The sequence below is a fragment of the Diceros bicornis genome, chromosome 3 (assembly GCF_020826845.1).
Source record: "Diceros bicornis minor isolate mBicDic1 chromosome 3, mDicBic1.mat.cur, whole genome shotgun sequence".
Taxonomy (NCBI): Eukaryota; Metazoa; Chordata; class Mammalia; order Perissodactyla; family Rhinocerotidae; genus Diceros; species Diceros bicornis.
Genome location: NC_080742.1, coordinates 82,342,289 through 82,360,434, shown reverse-complemented (window position 1 = coordinate 82,360,434; position 18,146 = coordinate 82,342,289). Strand labels below are relative to the sequence as shown.

Here is an 18,146-nt window from a genome sequence, read left to right as displayed (position 1 = left end):
CGCTTTCTATGCGCCACAGCGGTTGGCTAGGTCCCTTCTGCCGGGCGGGGCGAGGGCTAGCAAGCAGAGCGGAAAAAATCCGGTCCCGCTAGGACCTAGCGGGGGAAGCAGCCTCGCAGAGCCCCAGGGCAGGCTGCGGCAGCAGCAGCCTCGGCGCGGGCCGACCAATCAGAAGCTGCCTTTGCGTAGCAGCGCGCCTATCATACTTTCTGCGGGGCGCACGGGGTATTTAAAGGTCCGCGCAGCCACCCCGGGGCCTGGTTCTCGGGCTGGGGTCTGCGGAGCTTTGCTGTGATGGCCAGGCACGTGGTGCTTTACACCGGCGCCAAGATGCCCATCGTGGGCCTGGGCACCTGGAAGGTAGTGTCCTGGGGGACGCGTTCCCGCGGCTCCCTTGGGCTCGGCGCGTCCTGGGGCGGGGAGGGAGGAGGAGTGACCCTGAGCGGCCCCCACCTCGGACGCCCGGCCTCCGAGGAGCCACACTCGGGCTTGCCCAGCTCGGGACTCTCCGCGGGCTCGGGCCGACCCTGGGGCTTGCGTGAGGGGCTCGCGAGGCCGCCCCTGTAGACAGTTGGTGGGTGGGATCCCCAGGCCGCACTCTGAATCCGGTCCCGAGTGGAAAATCAGCTAAGAGGGCCTAACAGCCCGGGGGTTCGCGAGCTCCCGCCGCTCTGGCCCCGGGGATGGAAACGGGGACGAGCCGGGACATGGAGCCGAAGCCGCTGGGGGCGTTGAGCGCCCGCCTTCCTGTCCCAACGCGCCTGCGCCTCTGTCTGTCTGCTGAATAGTTGGTCCTTAATCGTTTCCGTTTTTATTCTCTCAGAAATAAGCATCTCAAGGTAATCCCGGAGGCTGCAGATAATTAAATCAGGTGGCGCGAGTTTACCCAGGAGCAGTCTGCTTCCACGTCCCCAAACGCGCGGCGCCCAACTCCTCCTCCAGGCGTGCCTCTTGGGGGTGTCGTCGGGGAGGAAACTCCGCGGAGAATCGGGGCACGGTGGTTACCGCCTCGCCGGGGGCAAACGGTTATCGGGCGTCAGCGTTAAAACTGTCTCCCGGGCCGACCCGTGGCTTAGTGGTTAAGTGCGCCCACGCTCCGCTACTGGGGCGGGTTCAGATCCCTGGGGCCAGGCCGCATCCCACATACAGCAACTAGAAGGATGTGCAACTACGACATACAACTATCTACTGGGGCTTTGGGGGGAAAAAAAGGAGGAGGGTTGGCAATAGATGTTAGCTCAGAGCCGGTCTTCCTCAGCAAAAAGAGGAGGATTAGCATGGATGTTAGCTCAGGGCTGATCTTCCTCACAAAAAAAAAAACTGTCTCCGGAAACCTTAACACCACTAACATCTCTTCAGTGTCCCCAAGAAATGGTTAGGGATCATCTGCTTACGTGAAATTAGGGAGCATCGAAGGGTGGTATTATGGGCACTGGGACAAAACTCAATATTTTAAAGCCTCTTATAGTTCACTTCGGGCATTGTATATTAACATTCCGCAGCTGTGGCCCAGGTTTTCCCAGGAGCTTTGAATGTGGGCCTGGGCGTTGGGTATTCACACGCAGACAAGGAAAGAAAAGACAAGGGATTGAGTGCACTGTGAAATGGTGTGAAATAAAACAGAGGATGGTGTTTATCTCTACTCTAAAAACCTGCGGTTGAAAATGCATAAATGTAAGGTGAATAAGAAAAGGTTCCTAGAGTTGTCTAGTTGGCCAAAGTGATTGGAGTATTCTTAATTTGTGTTTGCCTCACCAAGTCCAGTGAGTATAATTGAATTACACTCTAAGGCTGTAATTGAATTATGACCGTGATACCGAGTTAAAGTCCATCTGTTGCAGGTTATTCTCTTGGAATGGATGTGAAAAGACACTTTCTTGGCAATAGCAAATTAGAGTTTCTGTAGTGATGCGGCGCACAGATGTGCATGCATAACTGGAACAAAAGTTCCACAAAACAATACTTAACCTTACTAGGTGGGATGCATTTTGATATTTTTGTTTTGTGTTTCTAGAAATGATAGTCCTGACCTTAGGCCTGTCGTTTGAAAATCACTACTATAGAGTAAGGAGTAAAAATTGATAAAAGCGGGTTGTAAGTCATTCACCTGAGCACTTAACACCCTGAAAAGTTGTATATTTATTTCAAGTAACATTATAAAATCTGTACAGTTAGATCATTGCGGCAGCCTAAGTTCATTGAGGGCTGGGGTAACATCTGCCTTGTTCACAACTGTTTCCAGCACTTCTCACAGTGCCTAGTAAATAGTAGGTACCCAAAAGGTATGTGTTGAATTAATGAGAAGAAGCAAGATAACTTTAGAATTTGGGGGTGAGGAGATGAGGTTTGTGCAGAGTTGTGTGGAGGCACGGTAGGGAGGTAATAGTGAAATGAATAGTATAAGTATGGGCCTGGAGTAGATTTTTTTTTTAAGTACAAAAGTTATATGGATGGCGGCTTAGTACCTTTCCCTCGTATATGTGTACCTATTCCTTCACAGATGCTGGACAAAAGATGGGTGACCTAAATACCGTCCCCGTTATCTTCGTGAGAACTGGGGGAGGCTCTGTGAGTGGGTGCAGCTCCTTGTTCTCATGGATCTTTCATGTCATGGTGGCTGTTTAACCATCCATACCCTTCACAGGGCTCGAGTGGTCTCCAGCCTCCTATTCCCTTGAAGGTCCTCAAACTCACCCTTCTCTCTTCGGAGGTGAGGGTCTCAGGCTGGTTGGAGAGCATCTCTGCCTCCCACTCCTATGTGGCTTAGAGGGGTTTCCCCTTGGCAAGCTTGCCTTCCCCATTAGACAGTAAGTCCACCAACATTGTATTGCCAGGAAGCAGTTAAAACAGAGCTTACTTCTGATGCTGGCTAGTATCTGGTTGCTGGTAAAATTGTTGTAGTAAATGGTCATTGTAACTCACTCGTATACTCCAAACTTAGGAATGGAGGTACAACTGTGTTTCTCAACTTCTTTTCCATGATCTCCACACCTGCTCCAGCCAGGAGCCTAACGGCCCCCTCCTTAAAATTTTAGACTGTACATCTGTTTGTGTCGGATGGTCCTTTGGAGGGCCACAAACCATTGTGTAGCTAAGTTGTTGTGATTTTTTTTTTTTCCCGCTCCCAATGAACCAGTTTTTGCCTCTTTGGGGGTAATATCCCCCCTTTAAGAATGCATGAGGTAGAAGAAATGTGCTGAGACAGAATTCCAGCCACATTCCCATAGTGGGGCAAGCTTGTGATGGCTCCTAGATTCCGGAACTGGGGAGAGGGTAGAGGTGCTGGCACTGGAGCTAAAACAGTAGCTTGACTTTTCTGTTCCACTGGCCTCACCTCCCTGCAGCCCTCAAGCTCACGCTCTTCAAGATCAAAGACGTTTAAATGAGTCCTGCCTGTGCAGGGCCACTCCTGGTCCATCCCCATCTCAACCAAGTGGAGACATCAGTGTCTTAGAATTCAGGACAGATTGATTCCAGTCAAGCAGCAGGAAGTTAATCCCAGTTTTATTAATTGGTTGTGTTTGTTGCCAAACCTGATAATGAGCTTTGATGTAAAATAGTAGCCAAATTGACTGTTTTCATATGATAAGGCAACAAAAAAGATCATTCTTCAGCAGTCGATTCCTTATCGTTTGAAATTGCAGTTTACATTATTAAACTGGATAATGAGTTTGGGTGATTGAATGTGAGCCAAGTGAGGTTGGCTTATCTACATCAAACAATGAAGAGCGTCTCTGTTGACCGTGGATAGGACCTGAAAGGTAGCATGTTGTAGTCATCCTGTGGATTCTCGCCGATGCTTATTCTGTTGGAGTCTCATGTGGTGCATTTTAAGCCTTGTTTATACAAAAATGCCAGATCCTGGTCTCCCGGTGTTGCAGGGTGGGAACGTTCTGTGTAATCACAGAGCGAGCTGGCCCAGCTTGCTCAGATTTACCCAAATTTGATTGGGACCGTATTGTCAATTGGTTAAATTAGAACAGGTGTTAAACTCTTTCAATCACTAAAATACTTGTTTTCAAAATCAGAATACCTAACTTTTTGTTATCAGGGTGCTGAATTGGGAACCAGAATGTTATTTGTGAACAGGAGGCAGGACAAAGGAAGGCTGGGCCTGTTGCTTAATCCCCATTTCTTTGTATGCTCTTCTGGCATACAAAGGGCTTGGTGAACTACAACCCACAGGCCTGTTTTTGTAAATAAAGTTTTACTGGAACACATCTCATTGCTTTACGTATTGTTTATGACTGCTTTGTGCTGCAACAGTGATGTTGAGCACTCATGACAGGCCCTTTGGCCCACAAACCCTAATATATTTTCTGTCTGGCCCCTTACAGAAAAAGTTTGCCGACTCCTCTTCCAGAAGATTTCTAAGTAAATTAATTGGAACTTGGAATACATTTTGAGAAGTTAGGTCACACATGTCTGTTTAACTCTCATCTGGTTGAAATCATTTACACTTATGAAAAATAGAAAATTGTGACACCACTAGTATTTAAACAAAACCAATAACAAAAAAATATTAGTTTTTCTTAAATGCAGGTGGGGTTTCCCTAAGAAGAGCTGGTTTAATCAGAAGAGGTTAAACAGTGTGTTTCAGTGACAGCTTTTCTGTGATACGGTACTTTTCAAGGCTTTAGGATTGATGGCCCTGTTTCTTTGTTAAATCTAAGTTCAAAAGCTGTGCTTTCGCATTCCTGCTCCAGGATGATCATTGGCACACTGTTCTCATACTTCTTACCCAAGATAGTTTTTTTTCCCCAAAGTGAAGCCCCCCAGCCCCGCTTTCATTACAAAAGTAATACCTGCTACCTAGAGAAAATTTCAAAAAAAATACATCAGAAGTAACAGTCTCCTCTTCCCAGAAATCCCCATGGTTAATACTGCAAGGGATTCAATTTCTGAGATGCTTTGTGTTTATGATTTACACTGTTTTATAACCTTTCTGGGTTTTAGCTGTGGTTTTCTTTTGACTTGCCGAGGGAATAGAGGGAAGGATATTATCTTAAAGTAACTAGCAAGAGCTACAAGCAAAGGGCAAGAGGATTAGATTTTAAAAGGTGGGAGTATGTGTGTGTGTGAGAGAGAGAGAGAGAGTGTCTAATAGTAATTATCTGAGTTGGTGTTAGCTGGCCTGGGAATGTTCTAAAACGAGGAAATAGGCCCATCCTATGCAGGTGATGGGGGCTCAGGGGCAGAGACCTCTCACCGCTGTCACTTGATGCCATCAGCCCAGAACATCAAGTTGCCGCCCAAGCTAGAGCTTTGGAGCTGCAAGGTCTGAGAGGCATGGGCATGCATGGATGTGCCCAAGTCACAGGGCAGGTTAGTGGCAGAATCGACTTTAAAACGTGATTTAATCTGTAGGATTTGTATAATTCAGTTATTTGTAATTTGAGTGTTTCCTATACTGGTGTCCTGCAGATTTGCTGTTAGATGTATGGAAGCATTTTCATGATTTATATTCTTTTCGAAGTCTCAATCTGGACCGCTCAGTTCTGTTTGCATTTTTGAATGGGGACATGGAATGGGGAGACGATGTAATCATGTATTAGCATTCCTGTTTATTGAGTGACTTTTCACCATATCTTGAGTTGGCTGCTTCATTAGTGATAAGTTAGTTTAGTCTCTTTCTGGGAAGGGTTCTGGATTGAGATGATTAATATTGAATGTAGTTTGTGGAGTCTGATACATTTTCATCCCAGAAGATGACTTCTCCAAGCCTAGGAGACTTGTCCTCTCACTGACCAGTGTCTCCTGCCTCTTGGGGTCCACCCCAGAGGAGAGACCTCTCGGCAAAGCATGGCTCTAAGGTCCCTCTACTGGGGTTTGAATCCTGACATCTCTTACTAACTGCAGGATCCTGGGCCGCATCTAACCTCTCTGTGCCTTAGTTTCTTTATCTGTAGAGATAACAGTATCTACCAGGTTGTGGTGAAGATGCAGTTCTATAATCCATTTAGAGCTGGTCCACAGTCAATGGGAGCTGTTACGATTCTCAGTTCAAGCCATTGTGTGCTAAATGGTCGGATTCCATTCAGTGACATGATCTGCCCTGGCACAAGCCTTCTAGTCATGACCAGTGTGCCTGCCCCAGGACGAGCCCTGGCTTACCAGCCCAGGTGAGGGCCATTGGTTCCCCTCGCTGCAGAGCACTTGGCCCTACACAACCTTCCCCACCGCTGCAAAGGTGTCTCCAAAAAGGGGAGGCTGGCACCTACCTTCCATTCACAGGAGTTTTGTTATAAATTGCCACAACTTCAACAAATTTAATTTGTAAAATGCCTAACAGTCCTTGCTTCTGTTTTTCTTTTCCCTGTGAAAGCAGTTTGGTCATTTTCCAGCTAATCAGCCCTCTGCCCAGGGAAGGGTCAGGGAGCAGCAGCTTCTTCATGACCTCTGGGAGGTCATTTCCGTCCTTGACTTTGCTATAAAAACACACCACATGAACTTCTTTTTAGCTTTGTGCCAATTGTTCAGCAACCTTGGTTCTCCTAGTGTGCACTCTTCTAGTTCCGAGGAACCAAGTAACCACCTTAATCTTAAGCGGAAAAAAAATGTATGTTTGAAGTGAGAATTCGTTGACCTACAAAATGACTTTGGTGCACCAGATTCAAGGATATAGATGATGTCACCAGGGGCAGTTTCTCTCAACCCTCGCCTGTCTCACAACCCCACTTTAGCAGATCCGGGCTCACACTCTCCCAGCACAGTGACCTCAGCAGAATGAAAGCTTGTCTTGATGGTGCTAATTCAAGTCCAAAGATTGAGTCTCGAGGGCCTGGCATGGGTCATGTCTCTGCTCCTGCACCAGTTGCTGTGGCAGATGCAGTGTGTGGCTAGGCGGGGCCTGGGAAATGTGCCCACCCCTCTGTCAGAGGCTGGAGTTGTTTTCTCCGCTCCATTCTTTGAACCTTGAAGGGTGGTGAAGGCTGCAGGTGCAGCTTCTTGGGTCCCTACTCCAGGGAAATAGGACATTGCCAGATCATCTGAAGATGTTCCCTGGTCTTACACCTGCAGTTAGCATCACCCACCCCACCTGCCTGCTCTTCCCTGGGGGCGAGCAGCTCAGTGTGCTAACAGGCTCCGGTCATGCACCTGTTCCCACTGCTCCATGTTCTCCCCTGGCCTGTTCACCACAGCTGATGTCAAAACAGCAGATGTCTGCAGCTGCTGCTGGCCCTGGGGAGTTTTTCTTTTCATTCTTTTCTACCCCAGCTCTCCGGAGGAATGCACTCTATTCACTCAACAGTTCCTTGCACACGTGTTTATTTTTCACCTCGAGCGAGCGAGGAGATGGAGTAAGTGTCTGTGCAGTCAATCTAGGTGCTGGTGAAGCTCGATGGCTATGTATGCACTTCCTTCTCCTTCTCAACAGCCAGGCTCCCTGCTGTCCTGGTCACTCAGATGGTCAGATGGTTTGGGCACAGCCAGCCATTCAATCTCTCTGCAGCTCTGACCACAAACCATATGGCGACCTTCCGTGACTCCCATTTACCTTCTCCTTTCAATTCATTTCTGTGTGTTCATGTCTTCTGAGGGGCCATCTCCTGTCTCCACTGCTTAAAGCAGATTCTCACACAGTGAGAACTGAAGCACAGGCCTTTGAATCTGCATCTGTAATGTTCTCAACTTCATGATGATCTCCCAGAACTGCTTAAGAACAAGTGATTGCTAATCAGAATCCATGCATGAAAGGAGAAAGTAAAGGGCAGGCATTCACTGACGGAACTCAGAAACCAAATGGGAATTGGGTACATATTTACAGGTTTTTGAAATATTTTGAGCTATTTGGTTTTGTTTTTTTTTTTTGAGTAAGATGGGCCCTGAGCTAACATCTGCTAATCCTCCTTTTTTTTTTTTTTTTTTTTGCTGAAGAAGACTGGCCCTGGGCTGACATCCATACCCATCTTCCTCCACTTTATATGGGACACCGCTACAGCATGGCTTGACAAGCGGTGCGTCAGTGCACGGCCAGGATCCGAACTGGCCAACCCCAGGCCGCTGCAGCAGAGCACGTGCACTTAACCGCTTGCGCCACTGGGCGGGCCCGAGCTATTTGAAGGAAATGGTATCCCTTATTGTCTTGGGAACCTAATAGATTCAGATAGGGGGTTTTTTATACACTGGTTTCTGTATCAACAGATGTGAAGAAACAAGGAAGTGAGGTGGCTTTGGCATATCTTTTTAAGGTGATCTATGCTGCTGTTAAGTGGTTGTCAGATTTTCCTAAAATGAAGCAATCTGGCATTTCACCCAGGTTCCCCATCTGAGAGTAAGGAGTTTAGAATGCTGCTTCTGAAACTTACCCTGGAGTTCAGGGTAAGGGAGCCTGAACTTCAGGGAACAGGAGCTTCAGGAGAAGCAGTTGGTTCTCACTGCCCTTCTTCCTGGGTTGTGTGCAAACTCGGTGTTTTGTTTCGTTTTTGGTTTTAACTCCATGCCTTCCATTACTTTTCCTTTTAGTCCCCTCCGGGCAAAGTGACGGAGGCTGTGAAGGTAGCACTTGACCTTGGGTACCGCCACATCGACTGTGCCCACGTGTACCAGAACGAGAATGAGGTGGGGGTGGCCCTCCAGGAGAAGCTCAAGGAGCAAGTGGTGAAGCGTGAAGACCTCTTCATCGTCAGCAAGGTGCCACTCTACATGGGGAGCCTGGGGGATAGGGTTCTTGTTCACAATTTTCCAGTGGTGGCATCAGCTTAGGAGCCAAGGTCATACTCTGGGGCCTCTTAATACGGCTTCAATTATCATCCAGCAGGCAGTTCTTCCAGTGGAAACGTGTTGACTCAAGGCCGTAGAGGGCTCCAGAGTTTGCCTGTCCATGGCCGTCTGTTGGATGGTGTTTCCACCTGGACCCATTGGTTAGAGCCCCTTGTTGATGAGGCTGAGGTTGTGGGTTGGCGCTCCTTTTCCAGGGAGTTACCTTTGAGGACGGAATTTGGTTCCCATCTGCAGACTTGATCTCTACTGCTGGCCACCATCTTTTGCCTGGAAGCTGTTGGTGCCCACAGGACACCAGGTTGGAGGGTGAGGCTGGCTCCACAAAGACCAGCCTGGTAGGAAAAGAGCTCATGTTTAGGGCCTAGGGCTGGTTTGCCAACCTATCCATTCTATTTTATGCCTTCAGTTTGGTCCTTCTGAGAGGTTTCCTTGACCTGATTATCCTACCTTCCTTTGGAAAGTTAGGATCCGTGTTGTGAAATGGAAACTCCCTCGCCAGCATTTACAGCATCACAGTGAAGTGGGTGGGATGTGGGGAGGAAAGTGAATCCTCAAGCCATCTGGCTCCTGGCCGGGAAACAGCATCCTGCATGGCACTGATAAGATGTGTTCTCTCACTGGCTTCAGCTGTGGTGCACGTACCATGAGAAGAGCCAGGTGAAAGGAGCCTGCCAGAAGACGCTCAAAGACCTGAAACTGGACTACCTGGACCTCTACCTTATTCACTGGCCGACAGGCTTCAAGGTACGGGGCACAGGGCTCAGGCCAGCTCCCTGGGTCTTGGGTGTAGTTTGTGGCATGTTATGCCTTCTTTTCATAGCAGATCATCATAGCAAATGATGAGTCGGTAGACACTGTGTGCAACCTTGCTGCTCAGGGTGCGGTCCCTGGACCAGCAGCAGTGACATCACCTGGGAACTTGTTAGAACTCAGTCTCAGGCCCCGCCCAGGCCTTCTGAATCCGAACCACAGGTGACTCATGTGCACATTAAGAGTTTAAGGGCACTGCTCTTGGTCGTCTGGTGATTGTAGAATTTAAAACTTTGTGACAGCAAACATGGCTCAGGTGATATTTCTACACGGCAATAAGATGTCATCATCTGTCACCGCTTCCCCCCCCCCCCCCGCCCCTGCCTCCAGGCATATCCACACATCCATGTTCATGCCCTGCACATATGTGTGTGTGTGTATATTCCTATATTCCACACACATGCCCCAGCCTCTGGAAGCTTGATCAGTATTTCTGGCAAGCTGACTCTGCACAAAAAGAACCCTCAAGTCCTTTGCCTCTTTCTAGCCACTAGCTCAGTTTTCTGCTTTGTCAACTAGTTGGAAAGCATGTGGGTTTTATCCTATAGCTCTGTTTTATTGCACTGTGGTGTATCAGGACTTGACTTTCATCCTTTATTTTTTATGATAAGCCAGCAAGCTTGGTGAGGTGACAGTTTTGTTGGCTAGTGATCCAGCCAGGACATGGGCCCCATGACTCCTGCTCCTGAGTCCTTCCCCCAGCCACACACGCCAGTCCATGGTGGGGCTCGTCTCACTGACCAAGAGTCATCCATCTCCATCTACAGTCAGCTCCAACCATGTGATAGAGAAAGCGTCTGGGGCTCCGGGAGTTCTCTGCCTGTTTCCTTTTCACACTGACATACCGATATGCCTTTATCTTCTATAAACTTAACCAGCTATCCTAGTTTAGAATAATTTTTTTTAGAACTTTGCTTTCAAAGATGCAGCTCCCCCAACAGGTCTTCGAAGGGCTATTATTGATTGTTTGTTCGTTTTTTATTTTAACAACAGCCCGGGAAGGAATTTTTTCCATTGGATGGGGAAGGCAACGTGATTCCCAGTGACACCAACTTTGTGGACACGTGGGAGGTAAGGCGGTCCCCAATTTGGCCTTCTCCCTCATTGCTGGTTTCCTGTTCTCCTTGTGAATGACCCAGATGTGAGCCATCTGCTCTGCCATTTCTTTCACTGAATTTTGTAGTTCTGTCAGTTTTTGCTCTTTCATTGAAGCCAGCCTGGCTTTTGTCTTGGTGTCTCTTGGCTTCTCAAAGGTCTGATAGTAAGGGCAGGACCTATTAAACTGGTGCAAAAGATGATTCTGATCGTTGGCCTTTTGGACACATGTCAGCAGCAAGCAGACCCTCCTTTGTCTTTAGGCCATGGAAGAGCTGGTGGACGGAGGGCTGGTGAAAGCTATTGGACTCTCCAACTTCAACCATCTCCAGATCGAGAAGATCTTAAACAAACCTGGCTTAAAACATAAGCCAGCAGTTAACCAGGTAAACATCCAGCAGGGAGACTGATGTGTATGGGAGACTGTTTTGTTACTATCTGATCCCAGCAGTTACTTCTTGTCCGTGTCACCCAGGAAGCAGCCAGGGGACAGGTCCCTGGTCACTGGCAGAGTCCTGATTTATGATTCATGATGATGGTGACACATCCTGAATCTTGCAGGAGAGAAAGGGTGTGAGCCTGGCTTGTGATGACTTGGGGTCTCAAGATGAACAGCATGCAGACGTTGAGGTCCTCAGACCTGTCATGGTTGATAAATGGCCAAAGCCAGAAAAAACCCTCAGGGCCTGTGGCCACAGTACATCGGTAGCAAGATTATTTGTGTTAATGTCAAGGACACCAGCTAGGAAACACAGACAGTTGTTACAGATATCCAGGAGATGGGACATGAGTTACACTTAATATTCTGTGTGGGGAGGGAAGGGACTTAGCCTGGGGAAACACTGTGTATGTCCCATCACCTGTGCCCACAGTGGCACCATCAACCCTCCTGTTTGCATTTGCAGATCGAGTGCCACCCGTACCTCACTCAGGAGAAGTTAATCCAGTACTGCCAATCCAAAGGCATCACTGTGACTGCCTACAGTCCCCTCGGCTCTCCCGACAGGCCCTGGTGAGTTTCTGTGGGATGATGTTCTCTTGTCAGTTGATGAAGATTAGAAATGGCTAAAAAGAAAAATTCAGCATCAAGGAAATGCTTCTGGGACTGATTTGTAGACCTTCGTGGCAGCTTCTTGTAGGGTTTCCTGGTTGGTGTTTTTAGCAGCGAGATGCCTACTCTTTTTTCAAAGGGTTGGGAGTTTGTAACCAAGCTTCAAATTGGGAGGAGGCTGGCGGGCTGCCCTCTGAGGTTGATGGGAGTTAGGGTTAAGGTTGCCAGCTGCCTTGAGTGGTGGTGACGACGGTTGCTCACGCCATCTTTCTGTCTCTAGGGCCAAGCCCGAGGACCCTTCCCTGCTGGAGGATCCCAGGATCAAAGCGATTGCAGACAAGCACAATAAAACAACAGCCCAGGTATGGCCATTTCCGGGTGCTCATGACTGTTCCCAGAACTTCCTGCATTCGTGGTGGTTCCGTTAGCCAGGAGGGAGAGGTGACTGGTCAAGCGCCAGTCGCCGTGGGCTTGGGGCCCTGGAACGTGTAGTAGGAAGGGCGCAGATGGGAAGTAGGAAGACTGCCCTGTCATCTGGGGATAATAGTACCTGCCCTACTCCCTTCACAGGCTGTACAGGGGTCATTTGCTGCTGTGTGTGGACCCTCATCTCTACTCAGAGAAGAGCACTCATTGTAGCTGCACAGGGAATGTTCTCTTTCTCCCAAGTGGTAGAATGAGTTCCTGGGCAGTGAATAGTCTCCTTGCGGGTAATACACCTGGGAAACACGGAAGCGCATGGCCTGGTGGCTCAGAGCAGGTGCTGAGCGCCTCCCTTCCCTGTTGCTGGGTGTGACCCTAACATCTTCAGCCTTGTTTTTCTCACATGGGAAGTTCTGGGATTTCCCTCTTAAAGTAATGGATATATAAGACGAAGGGAGAGAGCAACAGAGAGTTCCTACTGTACATAGACACTCGGCACATCTCTTCACAGGTTCTGATCCGGTTCCCCATACAGAGGAATGTGGTCGTGATCCCCAAGTCGGTGACACCTGAACGCATTGCTGAGAACTTGCAGGTAAGATCCTGGCCGGTTGGCCCAGGTTTTGCTCAGTGGAGAAGGGGACAGGGGAGGGCTCTTCACAGGGCCTCTCATCCTGTCCCTGGGTTGGCGTGTGTGGGACTCCCACCCTCCTGTCACCTCTCAGTCAGGGAGTAAGCTGCAGTGAGCAGACCCTGGACTTGGGATGGTGGCTCCTCCTGGGTGGAGGCGCTGTGCTAGGTCTCGTGCGGGGCCAAGCTCTGTGCCTCAGTGGCCCCTGCTGTGCATGCACACCCTTTGCTGAGGCTCCTCAGCGACTCAGTGTTTGCCTGAGAAATGTTGCTCTCAAGCAGCACTGCCTGGATTTGCCTCGGGGCTCCATTAGTTACCATGCCTCAGTTTCCCCATCTGTAAAATAATATTGATTTTGAGGGTTGTCCTAAAGATTAAATAAGATGCATCAAAGGGCTTCACATGATGCTTGGTGCCTTAGTAAGTGCTCAGGAAATGCTCTGTGCTGATAAGTCCGTGGACTGCAAAAACCTTACAGGCACCTAGCCCACTCGCTGCCTCTGCCGGGACCCTGTCTCACAATGAGCAGAGCAGCAGGGCTTGTGTCAGGGCACCAGGGCGGTGTTAGGTGGGCCCTCAGAGCACTCGCCGGAGCAGATTAGCCTGCCTGGCATCACGCCCCTCCCTGCCTGCCTCTTGCTCCAGTGTCGGGGGCTGTGCATGGAGAAGAGCTGCTCCGGGAGGGTCCTGATGCCCCTGAGCCGCTGCTCTCACTGAGAAAAGCAGCTCCTCCAGGACCGCTCCATCTTCACCTACGCTCTGGTTCCCAGCAGCTCTCTTTCCACAGTGAGCAGCTAATTTTGCCTGTTCCACTGGCCGCAGGCTGTGGCTGTAACACGTACCACTGGTCACCTGGGAGACTGGGGTGAGTCCTAGGGAGGGAAGGGGGCTTACTGTTTCGTAGGTGAGACAATTTTCTTATATACATATGTTTTAATTATTTGAGATAAAGTGGTAAAACAGTGGCCACTTGAGAAACACATTCTGCTCGAGAAGGATCCTTTGTTTCATATTTCATTTTTGCAAGGTGTTAGACAAGAAACATTTGTGACTAATCTCATAGTGCTAACATTATCTTATTTTTGCATCTTACCATGTGTGTGGTCTTTGCACATTTTTGCACAGTTGTAATCACAGAGTATGCAGCAGACTTACTTTCTGCACAGTCTGTAATCATCTGACGCTGAGGGGCCTCCCATCTCACCCGGTGCTGCTGCGGGCCTGCCTTTGGCCTCCATGCGGGCTGAGTTCTTCCCAAGCAGACTGTGGTCTTCATGCACATGGTTCTCTTCCCAATGTCCCTTTCTTGCTCTGTCAAGACCTTATTTGGCTTCTTAGGCCCATTTCAAATACCGTCTGCTTTGACCGCATCCTTCGGTTCCCCAGCTGGAATTCATTTCGAATTCCTCTGGACTCGTGAGTGCTTTCTGTAACATCTTTTGTACAATGTGTGATGAATTCTTCTTGTATTATAGTTGTGGAATTAACTGAGGCAAAGACACTTCTTACTCGTCGTCATATTCCCCACTGGTGCTTATCACAATAGAGGTGCTCAGCAGTAGTTTTGAAATGAACTAAAAGGAATAAAAAATATCATCTTGCTTGGAGGTTCTGGAAGGGAAGGACTATTTTCATTGTTCCATATAGTACCCAGCCAAAACACATGCATTCTCTGAATAGTCCTACAGTAAACTTATCTCTGAGTTTCGTCTACCTTACTGCACTACCTGCCCCTACTCGGGGCAGCAGCTATCTCATCAGTGGTCCTGCACAGCGCTGCTCATAAATACTTCGATAGTCAGTGTTGGATCTTTATTTGCAGAGCTTACTGAAATTTTTTCTTCTTTTTAGGTCTTTGACTTTGAACTGAGCAGCGTGGATATGACCACCTTACTCAGCTACAACAGGAATTGGAGGGTCTGTGCCTTGGTGAGGTGAGTGAGTCCTGGGTGTGACGATTGAGCGAGTCCCGGAAGAGGATCAGATGCTGCAGAACAAAAGAATAACTCTTGAGGCCTTAACACCGGAGTCCTGTGATCAAAGCCGTTCTGACTTTTGCATGTTACCTTGCTATCTCATCCGTGTGTGACAGGAAACATTCAAACCGGTGTCAGCTGAACTGCACACAGCCACGGGGAAAATGCTGAGAGACCTGCTCTAGATCTTCTCCATTTGCCCCAGGTGCATTGTTGGCCTAACTGACAGTACCCGCATATTTTGGCATTTAATTTTCAAATCTTAGTGGCTCATCTGAAACCAGATGATCCCAAGTGGCTCCTGCCCCACCTCCTGGAATTTGCCTGTGACTCTTGATCTCAGTGACTCTCATGACAGGGGGTTAGTTAGTAGGAAGACTGTGGTGCGTGGGTTCTGACACTGATAATCCACATGACTCTGAGAGGTGCTCGACCCCTCTGCCTGGCAGAGTCACCTGAGGCCCTTCCTGCTGCACCTTGTCTGGTTCCTTGTATTCCCTCTAATTTGTAGTTTGGAATCTGAGGGAGATGACAAGGAAAGTTGTTTGTTTGTTTTTTCTTTTCCTACCAGTACAATAACTAAAGTGTAAAACTCATTTTCTGCTTTCAAGAAGAAATTCCCGTTTTACAATGGAGAGTAAGAACCTCCTCTCTCGCTATTTGTATTGTCTGAGCTCTCTGACTGGTTCTTCTCTGTCTCCTTCAGTAGTTACTCTTCTAAGCAACATTTGAACATTCCCCAGGACAGGGTAGGGTGCTAGCTTTCTTTTTCCAGCTCCTGTGCTCTCTCTCTCCAGTTCAGAGTTAGCACCGCTGATGGCACCAGCCACCATCCCTGGCAGATATTGGCCAAATTTTCATCTTAGATGATAACTCGCTCCTGTGCTTCAGGTGTGAACGTGCTTGGTGAGCGTGCAGCTGTCACACCATAGCCTCAGATTCAAAAGAGGCCACAGAGTTGATCACTGGCAGCCCCAAACCAGGGCCCTTGCTCATGGTCCTGTTTGTGTTAATGGTACTTAACCTTTAGACGTTAAAATCGTTTTTGTATCTAGTGGGCAAGAGAGAGAGAAGTGAATCCTTCACCAAGGTACATCTGTTCTGCTTTGAGAATCTCGGTGTCCTTCATTCAGTTCCACTTTCCCTTCCCGCTGCTGACATAGTATATCGAAGGTCTTGGGACTGACAAACCACAGTAGTTTTCTAATCAGTCCAATTAGTCCATTACATTTAGACTCCTTCCACTCTCCAGTGCCATTCTAGAAACAGCTGTCAGATTATTCTGTGGGCTACTGATGTTTAGTGGGGATGGAGAGAGGCTGGCTCCAACATCCCCGGGTGGCCTAAGAAGTTTTTTCTGAGTATACATTTACATACATACAGATACATTGCCTCTTTTTTTTTTTTTTTTTTTTTTTTTGTTGAGGAAGATCAGCCCTGAGCTAACATCCATGCCAATCCTCCTCTTTTTGCTGAGGAAGACTGGCCCTGAGCTAACATCTGTGCCCATCTTCCTCCACTTTATATGGGACGTCGCCACAGCTTGGCCTGACAAGCGGTGCATCGGTGCGTGTCCGGGATCCGAACCTTGGCTGCCAGCAGCGGAGTGTGTGCATTTAACTGCTAGGCCACGGGGCCAGCCCCTACATTGCCTCTTTTTGGCAATTATTGCTGTACTGAGCCTCGTGCTAATGGCAGTGTTATATTCCTTAAGTTTAATGGGATGCGGAAAAAAATGGCAGAACATGGGGAACTTTGGAATGGCTCTATTTCAATAAGAGTTATATGCCTCAAGCTGAGTTCACCCTGGGCCTTTCACACTCTTCCCAGCAGATCTTTGCAACATTATTACCATTATTTTCCCAGCACAAGCTATTGGCCTTACTAGATAGGACTGTGAATTTGGGCAAACACGCATGCAGCTCTCCACCCCCAGGTCAATGCGCAGCCTGTCCCCTCCCCTTCTGTTTCCTGTATCAAATCCTCAACTACTCTCCTGGGCTCACTTCAGCTCCCACTGATCTCTGGAGGTGTAATGGTGGCCTCTTGCTCCATGTGCTCAGAGCATCTGCTGCATCACACATGTAGACTCATAACATCTCTTATGTTATCGTCACCCTCTTACTGTCTAAGACAATAAGATGCTCTCTGGTCCTGCAACTGGACTGAGTTACTAGGAGGCAGGAATCCTGTCTTGCTGCCCTGCACTCCCCAGGCACAGGGCAGAGTGGTATCCATCACACGTGTGCCAATTGATGAGAGCCCGTGGCAAAGGAGTCTGGAGGTGGGCGGGGTGAGCCACTGCCCCCATGATCTGCAGTCTCAGAACTGGCTTTTTGCCTCTGAGGCCTCCATTTCTGCCTGTAATGAGACACTCACCATTTCTGTCTTGTAATTTGTTGTGGTCAAAATCTCTTCCTTGAAAAGCAAATATGTTCCTCTTTTCTCCTGACAGCTGTGCCTCCCACAAGGATTATCCCTTCAATGAAGAGTTTTGAAGCTGCTCCTCCCCAAGTGACCTGCTGGTGTGTTTCCCGCCCCACTTGCCCCACGTGTAGTATGGTGTGGCCTATGTCCCTAGAGCAGGGGGTCATTGGCCTGCAGACCAACCAGCGAGGGCTTGGTCAGCTTGGAGTTTGGTCCAAAGAGCAGGATCAGTAGATTAGAAGTCTCCTCCAGTTTTCTTTGCCCTTCTGAATGCCTTTTTCTGACTAAATTGAATCTACAAAGTCAAAATAGCGCCACTAACAATTGGATTTTGGCTGCTTGGAACCTTAATCCTTTCGGTCAGACTTCTTTGCCTCAAATAAAAGTACTTGTGTGAGCTTGAAGCTGTTTGTTTTGGTTTGGTTTGTTGAAACGATACATCGCCTTCTGTCTCACTCGACCTTCATCCCATTGATACCCGTAAAGCAGGCCATTGAATTCTGCAATAGGAGGGAGGACTTGGCATCTTTCCTTTTAGTTGGGGGCCCCTCATCCCAGTACTTTACCTAGTTAGCTTTAGGATGGTGGGTTTCATTTGGCTGCTGGACCAATGTCTAAATGTTAGTGATGTCTGGACCTCGTCCCTGGAGACAATCTAATTGGTCCATGATGTAGCCAGGACATCAGCAGTTTGCATGCTCCCCAGCTGATTCTAATGTGCAGCCAAAGCTGAGAGCCACAGCTTAGGGCTGAGCTGGGCCGTCATAAATGGACTGATGTAAACCCATTTGTAATTTCACAAATTACTTGGTTGTTCCTCCTACATGTGAAGGTCCAAGTCCTCTCTTTACTAAGCAGTTCTAGTCACAAGGAACTGCTTTCATGAAGCTCATTGTCTAGACTAGAGGGAAGGAAAGCATCAATAATTAGTATCTGTATGAGTCAACTCGAGTCCCCATAACCAAATACCATAGATTGGGTGGCTTAAACAACAGGAATTTATTTCTCA

The 18,146-nt window shown here is 48.3% G+C and overlaps 1 protein-coding gene across 1 annotated transcript; it reads left to right on the top strand.

Annotated features, from left to right (window-relative positions):
- The first annotated feature begins 249 nt into the window (after window positions 1-249).
- Window positions 250-17,541, top strand: AKR1B1 (aldo-keto reductase family 1 member B). The gene is made up of 10 exons (XM_058530306.1): window positions 250-360; window positions 8,467-8,634; window positions 9,352-9,468; window positions 10,528-10,605; window positions 10,893-11,015; window positions 11,535-11,641; window positions 11,961-12,042; window positions 12,615-12,698; window positions 14,586-14,668; window positions 17,166-17,541. Exons 1-10 carry the CDS (start codon window positions 295-297, stop codon window positions 17,206-17,208), a joined length of 951 nt encoding a protein of 316 aa, XP_058386289.1. The 5' UTR covers window positions 250-294; the 3' UTR covers window positions 17,209-17,541.
- Window positions 17,542-18,146: the final 605 nt, after the last annotated feature.

Excerpts from the sequence above, each read along its gene's own strand:
- AKR1B1 (XM_058530306.1), top strand. The coding sequence starts at position 295 with ATGGCCAGGCACGTGGTGCTTTACACCGGCGCCAAGATGCCCATCGTG. Across the intron at positions 9,469-10,527 it reads ACTGGCCGACAGGCTTCAAG|CCCGGGAAGGAATTTTTTCC; the intron begins GTACGGGGCACA and ends TTTTAACAACAG. Across the intron at positions 12,699-14,585 it reads GCATTGCTGAGAACTTGCAG|GTCTTTGACTTTGAACTGAG; the intron begins GTAAGATCCTGG and ends TCTTCTTTTTAG.